The sequence below is a fragment of the Nannospalax galili genome, unplaced genomic scaffold (assembly GCF_000622305.1).
Source record: "Nannospalax galili isolate Female #2095 unplaced genomic scaffold, S.galili_v1.0 scaffold768, whole genome shotgun sequence".
NCBI classification, from domain to species: Eukaryota; Metazoa; Chordata; class Mammalia; order Rodentia; family Spalacidae; genus Nannospalax; species Nannospalax galili.
The window spans coordinates 1,306,065-1,314,984 of NW_008360317.1; the positions used below are offsets into that span (position 1 = coordinate 1,306,065).

Below are 8,920 nucleotides of genomic sequence, written 5' to 3' on the forward strand. Positions count from 1 at the left end.
TGTTACGCCTTGTTGTTCTTAGTAAGAGAACAATTTCTATCAACTCTCCCAGTGCAAAGTCTGTGATCTCTCTTTAAGGTTGCTAATCTCTCTTAACAGTTAGAAAATTTTTTCCATATCCTCACCTGTAAACTTGAACTGCATTCACATTCCTTTCCTCACCACACTGCAAACTTTTCATATTTTCCTACTTTGAAATCTTAGTATAAATGCCAATAAATATGATATACAATAACCATACCAAAACCTGCACATTATGCCATCTTGAAATATCTTCTACCAAACAACACAGTTATCTTTGAGGACAGTCTCACTAAATTTATGGAGTCACAGGCAGAATGCAGTCAGGTTCTTTACCATAATATAACATGAAGGGCCAACTAACCCAATTCTTGAGTCTTTAATTTTCCTCTGAAACCTTGTAAGCACAGGCTTTACACTTCCCTTTCTATAGACATTCTGGTCTTCCACACTGTCAGAATGAATGGCCTGTTACATTCTGCTTACAGCATCCTAGGGCTTCTTAAATCTACAGCTCCAAATGGTCCACACACCTGCTACAAACCAGTTCCAGAGGCCTATATACCTCATGGCCAGGTTTACTGCAGCATAACCACGCTTGTCAGTTCCAATTTTTTTGTATTACTTTTCTCTTTGCTGTGGCCAAATACCTGGCAACAGGCCCCTTAAAGCAGGGTTTATTTTGGTTCACAGTACAGATGAATGCAGTCCATCACAATGAAGAAGATATGGCCTTGGGAGCTGCCTGGTCCACAACATCAACCAAAAGGAAGAGAAAGGGGAATGCTAATGTTCTGTTGTTGTTGGGTTTTTTTCCTTTTTTTCAGTTTGGGACTCCAGCACATGGGATGGTGCTACCCATATTCAGCATGAATCTTTTATCCTGCTAAACTTCTCTGGAGTTGTATCAGCTGCTGCTGAAGCTTAATCATCACACTACCTTAATGGTCTTACCTAGCATTGATCACCTCTGAAAGGCCCTACCTGTACACACATAGTGGACTGCTTCCATCCTCTAAAAGCTCAAACTAGAACAAATCAGGTGACAAATTCAAACTCTATCTCAATCATAACACTTGGTCAGCAAATAGTACAACTTTAAATGTTCACAGTGAGTGGTCAGAATAGTGGCTTTGATTCATTGGGGGGGCAAGGAAAATTTAGTTTTGCTAGATGAAAGTGACAGACTTCCTTCAATATGTGACAAACAGGATGGAAGAATCAGAGGACTGCTCATGCATACTTCAAAACCAAATGCAAAAATAAATCAAACTCATTTTCCTAAACTCTAAAGTATTTAAATACGTCCCTTCAATACACTTCAGTAAAACAGGAGCATTTACTTAACAGAGGATGATGATTAATAATTCACAAAGAAATAATTATTTAAAAATCACAAGTAAGACATGAGTAGGTAAAGGTAGTTTATTGTACCCACAGTACCTCAAATATAAACAGTACATAAAAGCTGATTCTGAGAAGTACTTAGAATTGCTGACTGGGTCAGAACATCATGCCTTCCAACCCATCTTCCATGAACTTCTTATAAACTGCCATAAATTTAGCCACAAATGCTTCCAAATGATAAATGGCTTTGCTACCCAGCTGTAGTCGGTGTTCATAATAAGCTGCCATCTGCGCCACTTCCCCTTTCAGCTGTCCATCACAATTATGTAAGAGCTCTGAGAGCAGGCCCTACAGAAAAAATTGTAAATTAGGAAGCAATCGTGGAAACATTTTAGCCAAACATATTTTATTTCTCTCACAAAATGTAAAACATGCTTATGTATGCATATATATGTATATATAAATGTCTATACATGTATGAATATATACATATATATATGAATGTGTATATATATATATATATATATGTGTGAGAGAGAGAAAGATCTTTAATATTTTATGTGGACCTGTAGAATTCAACAGAACCAAATAATTTCAAAAATCTTCTGTAACGTAAAAGTGTGGTGCTTATCCAACCACATTTCAAATTCTAAATACACAAAGCCCCTTACTAACAATAGTGCAATATTCTCTTAAGACACTGGGGCAGGTGAGGAAACATTCAGTCAGCCACAGAATCTTGACAGCAAATGATCAACATTCTACAGCAATCTGTGTTATTAACCTATGCTGTTCAATACGTAAGTTGGCTATGTTAAATGCTTTTCTTTTTTTCAGGCAAAGTCTCACTGTATTGCCCAGGCTGGTGTGCTCATGTGATCCTCCTGCCTCATCCTTCCAAGTATTTGAAATTACAGGTGTGAGCCACCAAACATGGTGACAGCATTTTGACTTACAGCACCTTCAACTTATGATGGGGTTGTCAGGATACAACCCCATTGTAAGCTGAGAGCAGCTGAATTTAATTGCACAAGAGTGTAAGGATACAAGAATAAGGACCATGAGTATAAAGATTATCACTGCACGTGATTTACAATAACCTACAGACAATCTAAAGATTCGCCAATAAATGTCATATTGAAGAAACTAACACAGACATACAACAGGGTATTATCTATCTCATATTGTTAAACGTACAGTACTGACAGGTTTTAAACACTAAACACATATAATACACTTATTTCTATGTGAAAAGAACAGAGGTCTGCCACAACTATTAACTCATGTATATAAAAGGAGAACTTTGCTTTTTTTATTTGGTATTGATTCTTTCCACATTACTGTGCAATTTTAATAGAAACAAAACCCCCTGAATTCCCTAAAATTTAGCCATCAAGAAATTTAACTAAACAGTCAGCAGACCAATCCTACAAAGTCTAGACTGTGCCTACCTCTTCAACCTCATTCCCCACATGTGCTGTCTGGTCTGAAATGTCTGTTCCCCAGCCATTTATGGGGGTCTCTCCTCTAACTCTGAGTGCCAGCTTGGACATGAGAAGGTACCAATGGCCACTCCCAGCCCTGCTCTCCATTACTATTATTTCATTTTCCTCTGAAGCACTTAGAAGGTTCTGAAACCTATTACTTTTTACTTGTCTCCCATTTCACTCCATAAGATAGCTTCCCTCACAGATGTCTTCCCCTCCCTTAGTGATCCCCTAATGGGGTCTGAAACCAGCAGAGACTGAATAAATATCTGGAAACTAATAAAATGGAAGCGATGACAATGTATCTTAGTATTATAAAAGCCCTGTGACCACACAGCTAGTGTCCACACTTTATGGTTATGAACAGCTCAAAATTGAAAATCAGTTACCTCACCTTCATTATCATCTCAGGAGGAATACAGTGAGTTAGAAGCTCATAGAGCCTTCCACGAACTTCAAGGAGCCTATAAAAACAAAATAATTGCCATTTTGTAATGGAAGGAGCAATTGTAATAAATTATTAAATATAGGTCAATTGTCTTAGCTTATCACATTAGGAAGCACACACAGAACCTTCTTCTGATCTATGCTTCACCAGTGTGCCACATGCCATCCCCAGTCCACCCTATCACCAATTTTTTTTTTTTTGACAGTGTCTACCTGTGATCACAGCTGGCCTGGAACTCACTATGTAGACTAGGCTGGCTGAAATCTTACAGAGATACACCTGCCTCTGCCTCCTGAGTGCTGGGATTAAAGGTTCATGCTACCAAGCCAGGCTTATTTTTGATTTCTCTCTTCAGAATCAATGTCATTCTATAACCCTGGTGGCCTGGATCTCAGTATGCAGCACCTGCTGGCTTTGAACTTATAGCAATCCTCTTGCCTCAGTACACAGATAATCTACCATGCCAAGTACCAGCCTTTGTAAAGTTATTTTCCATACTTCTTTGAAACCTGAGTTCAATCTCTAGAACTCAGTGTGGAGGGAAAGACCTGACTCCCAAAAGTTGCCCTCTGACCCCTACATGCTCACCATGGCATGTGTGTACACACACACACACACACACACACACACACACACACACAGTAATAAATGATTTAAAAAAAAAAGATCATGACTTCATGAAATGTAAGACTTGAGCTCATTCACACTATGGAATTGAATATACTTACCTTAATAACATATCAAGTAATACGCCTCCCCCTATAGGCTCACATATTTAAACACTTGGTCCCCAAGGGGTGGTACTGTTTGGGGAGTAGTCTTGCTGGAGGAAGCACATCACTGGGGGCAGGCTTTCCCCCTTCCTGCTTCCTCTCCCTTCCTCCAGCAAGTGGATGAATATGTGGCCAGCCAGCTTTCTGCTTCTGCTGCCTGTTGCCATGCCCTCCCCACCCTAGATGGACTCTGCCTCTGGAACCATAAGCCAAATAAACCCTGCCTTCTCTAAGTTGCTTCTGGTCATGGTATTTCATCATAGCAATAGAAAAGGAATTATTATGGTGCATAAATTATAAAATTATCACTATTCTGAGACAGATCAAGAAACAAGACAAATATTACATTAAGAGGTCACAAACCAATAATCATTTGCATAGGAAATGATCAAAATGATCACCCTTGCATATTTTCTGCTCAGCCCCAAGAATTTCTGAAAGTGGGTGAATTTTCTTTTTATGAAGCACAAAGGAATCAACATCCACAATGCTTATTTTAAACAGGGAACAGCCACAACTCATCTCCATGAGCTGGCAAAACCCGTTAGGAAAACTGTAAGATTGGGTAGTAGTTACTAGCAGAATTAAGCAAAGCAATAACCAAAGTACACCTGATGGCTTAGTGGTTAATGCACTGGCTGCCATTGCAGAGGACCCAGGTTCAGTTCCCATCACCCACATGACAGCTAACAACTGTAAGTAACTCCAGTTCCAGGCGATCCAACACCCTCTTCTGACCCCCATGGGCATTGCATGTACATGATGAAACACATAAAACAAAAAATTTTTTTTAAAAATACACCTGATAATTATCAAATATGACAACATTCATACCCAAACTCCTGAAAAGCAGCAAAGGTTATCATTTTTTCTTCTTTAAAATCAACAAATACAAGATAGTCATCTTTGGTATGGAAATATTAATAGATGTATAAGGTTCCTAAGCTATTCTTTGATCTTTATGTTAAGGCTAAATTTCTCCACTGTTGATTTCAGCATTTCACAGAATGAAATGTGCTTTTCCGTAAAGACAAGGTTCCTCTCTTGATGAGGCTACAGATAGCATCTGGCTGTTTCTGAAAACCACTGATTTCTCCAACTAGAATAACTGAATTATGAGAATTCTAAGCAAACCTTGATGAAATACTAAGTACCCACAATCTGTCACTAACCACTTCCACTAATTTATATGGCAGCCAAAGAATAATGTTATAATCCATTTGAAGAACCCCTTAATATAAATACATAAATGATAATTCATCAGCTATATCAACCAGGAAAAGAGAATATATTCTTTCCTCTCACCATTACTTTCATCTAAACCAGGGAAACGAGTTCTAGTGGCTGTTCTCGGTCTGTCTTGTTCCCAACATAATCAACTCCATTTGAGGCCCAAAGGTGGCTTCTCAGTTATGACAGGCTACAAGGATGAAGCTGTGCTTCAGTGAGCCTGAGGAACTGCCACACTTTGAAATGGCAGTGGGACCTCAAAACTGTTCAAATTTATTCAGAGAAATCAGACTTTCTCAATTAAGCTGTCATGTATCAAGCAACTAGTGTTTGAGATATTTTCAGTGTGGTCTACCACTGAATAATAGATTCACAGAAATAAATGGGATTAACTTTATAGAATATGTGCCAAATAATGCTTTTTAAGAATCTTAGACTCCATCCTGAGCCAGCAGCAGTGTTTTCTAGTTCTAAAGCCATTATCTCACAACCTCTTCTGCTCTCTATAACAAAGGCCAAGTATCTTTATCAGTGTAACAAAAAAAGCATCATCATTATACAAATGGAAAAGCTCAGACTCCATAATGAAGCTACCTGCTCAGGGACATTTAACTAAATTAGGAAAGTAGGATAATAACTAGAAGCTGGTGTCTTTCCAGCACATTTTGCAACAGTTATAAAGATACTGTTCTTTTCAGTATGAGAAAGTTAGATATACTGTTACGTATTAATATTAAGTCACCTAGTATTCTGAAAAGAATATGAAACAGCCCAAGATTCATTTTATGAATAAATTCCAAAGTTACATGTGAGCAGCTTAAGAAAAAAGTATAATACTACATACTATTTTGGACTATTGTATTTCAGAAATTAAATCTTATTTTTTCTCTTTTAAATGTTTCAACACTTAGGTTCAAGAGTGAATTAGACTCCTAAATGTCTTGGAGTTAGGCTACAACAGCCACCACTTGCCCCATGCTGGTCAAGTCTTAGCATCACCTACTGCTTACCGCTGAGGCGTCTGCTGACTGACAATAGCATTTGCAGTCTCCCTCAGATACACCTCCCAGTCTGTCTCAGGGATCTCTTGCTCTTCTGTAAATGGATATCTATGGGACAAAAAGAGAACAAAACACCAACAGTATGCTTCTGTCCCAAGTGTTTCCTGTGGGAACTGGGCCCCCACTCACTCACTGTTGCACTCTGCAAGCTTCACACATGAGTAAGGCTTTTCTCAGATTTCTGCAGGACTTCTCTGCAAGTCTCTGAGCCAGCTGCGAAGGAAGACTCAGACCTTCCTTCTTGCACACAGTAGATAACACATTGCAAATCTAAAAACCAAATAACAAAAAAAGTATAGTGAGTCAATGTCTAATTTCGGTTAATATCTTTATAGAGCTCTTTAAAGAACCCTTTTACGGTGCTGTTCCCCGAACAGCACTTTATCATTTTGCCTCCCATGCAATGTCACATAATTCTGTGTTGTATACAACTGTCCATAACCAATTAAGAGCAGGAAAGCTGTTCACTGTGAGACACGATTATTTTTTATTGACAGCTGTTAAAGATTGAAAACCAAAACAGTGTGTTGATTTCCCTGCCCAGGGACTAGACACTCTCGCCTCATCTACTAGCCAGATCTAGTTCCTCTATACTTAAGTTTTTTCCTATAACCAGGCAAATCAGCTTGAGGTAGAAGACACTAAATAATTAACTAGCTTTTATGCAGTTTGGTGAATGCCTAATACCCATTTGTTAAAAGTAAAAGATGGTTTAAAAAGAACAAAATGTTCTATGTATTGGTATTGATTATTTACTATTAAATACACTGCGCATGTACAAATGGCTTGCATTTGGGTCTGTCCATAGTTGTTCTTAAATGACTGACATGCCTCACTATGTTTTCACAAAACACAAACATGTCAAGGATATATACACAGATCAGATAATGTGAGCTGAGACTTACTAGAAAGTCTAACTTGACTTACATCTTCAATGGTGGGAGCAGGCACACGAACTGCAAGGCACCTACTACGAATCGGTGGTATCACTTTAGATGTAGAATTGCAGCACAAGATCAGTCTGCAGGTGGACATATACTTTTCCATGGTTCTGCGCAAGGCATGCTGAGCATCTTTTGTGAGTTTGTCAACTTCTGTCAACAGCACCACTGAGTCAAACAGAAACAAAACAAGCTTGAGCTTCAGGTCATTCAAGCCTTAACTTGTTGCCTTTACTTTGTCCTCATCATTCAGCATGAAATCCTAAATAATAAGTCTAACATTCTACCTTTCCTTCTGGCAAGGGCAACTTAGATTTATAGACATGGTAAGAATATTTTATTTGTATTTTTAAAAAATTTAGAATTGTACAAGACTAAGACTCCTTGGGGTAAAATGAAGTTAAATTCATTATTTTTCAGCAATCATTCCAGTCTTTATTTATAACCACTAAAGTTACCAAGATGAGGATGTGCTGGCTACGCCTTGGAGTCTAAGGACTATATTGATAGCTTGGAAATCACTGCTGCAAGAGATACAACCAAAGTACACTCAACAGATGTCTGAAGGCATGTCCAGGAGGGTCCCATCTGCCTAGACTGTCTAGGACCAGTCTTAAAGTGGTTCAGTAATGGTATATAGGTAGGGAATGAATTCAACTTTTGTATTTTTCATTATATTAACAAGCCATTTCTGAAAGATGGTAAACAGCAGGGTACCATTTAAATTTCCCCGTAAAGGCAGAATAACTAAAGATTCTAAGAACATTTACATTTAATGCTATCCAAGTTTTACCTGACATTTCCAAATGTGAGCAAGTAAGGACAAGCAACAACTGCAAAGACACACAGCAGCAGCGCTTGAGTGAGGGAGAAGCCAGAATTAACTCTACTTCTAACAGCTGTTAGAAAAGGAAAACCGCAGACTGTCCCCAGGAGCATGCTGGAGATCACCATGAGCCCCTCTGAAAACAGCCTCTAACTCTGGAGCAGACCCCACAGGGCTCAACCTATGCCTGAGAACAAGGGAACCCGACACGGTAAAGCTCGAGAAGCAGCTGAGAATGAAAACAAATGAAGCTCCCTTCTATGAAGCTCCAAGAGAGCAGTGGTGACAGACCCAAATGAACAGAACAGGAAAAAGGGGACAACGCAAAAAAGTTAGCAGCCAGACCTCAAGGCATCAACACGGCATATCTTCACTGCTCCATGAAAAGAAAGCAAGGGAAACTAAAGCCCCGACCATCGCTGTCCTTCTTTCAAAGAATACAAGAAAACTTGCTGTTCTTTCATTGTTTGTATGTTTGCTTTTCTATTAGAAAAGGATCACATTGAATTCAAGCAGCTATAAGAAAAATTACTTTTTATATAACCACAGATTTAATGTAAGAACATGTTAATTTAAACTAGGGTGTTAGAAACTGTTGCTGACCCCATAGTCCCAGCAGCTGAGGAATAGTAATCACCTGTTCCAGGCTAACCTGGGCTACACAGTGAGGCTCTGTCTCAAACAAACAGTAAATAAAGTTTTAGAATTGCAAGTGGGTATCATTAATTTTGGTTAAAATGTAAAACTTTAGTGCATATCTTAAAATAACAGATCTTCAACATATTT

General features: G+C 38.6%; 1 protein-coding gene across 1 annotated transcript in view; it reads right to left on the reverse strand.

Moving 5' to 3' along the window:
- Nucleotides 1–1,432: 1,432 nt before the first annotated feature.
- The window catches only part of Rfc3 (replication factor C subunit 3), a 15,772-nt gene continuing 8,284 nt past the window's right edge, over nucleotides 1,433–8,920 (reverse strand). Inside the window, exons 5-9 of the mRNA XM_008825012.2 lie at nucleotides 7,295–7,476; nucleotides 6,501–6,637; nucleotides 6,317–6,415; nucleotides 3,250–3,319; nucleotides 1,433–1,716 (exon numbers count right to left, since the gene is read on the reverse strand). Coding sequence (XP_008823234.1) covers nucleotides 1,525–1,716; nucleotides 3,250–3,319; nucleotides 6,317–6,415; nucleotides 6,501–6,637; nucleotides 7,295–7,476 — 680 coding nt within the window. The 3' untranslated portion in view covers nucleotides 1,433–1,524. The remainder of the gene's footprint in view (nucleotides 1,717–3,249; nucleotides 3,320–6,316; nucleotides 6,416–6,500; nucleotides 6,638–7,294; nucleotides 7,477–8,920) is intronic.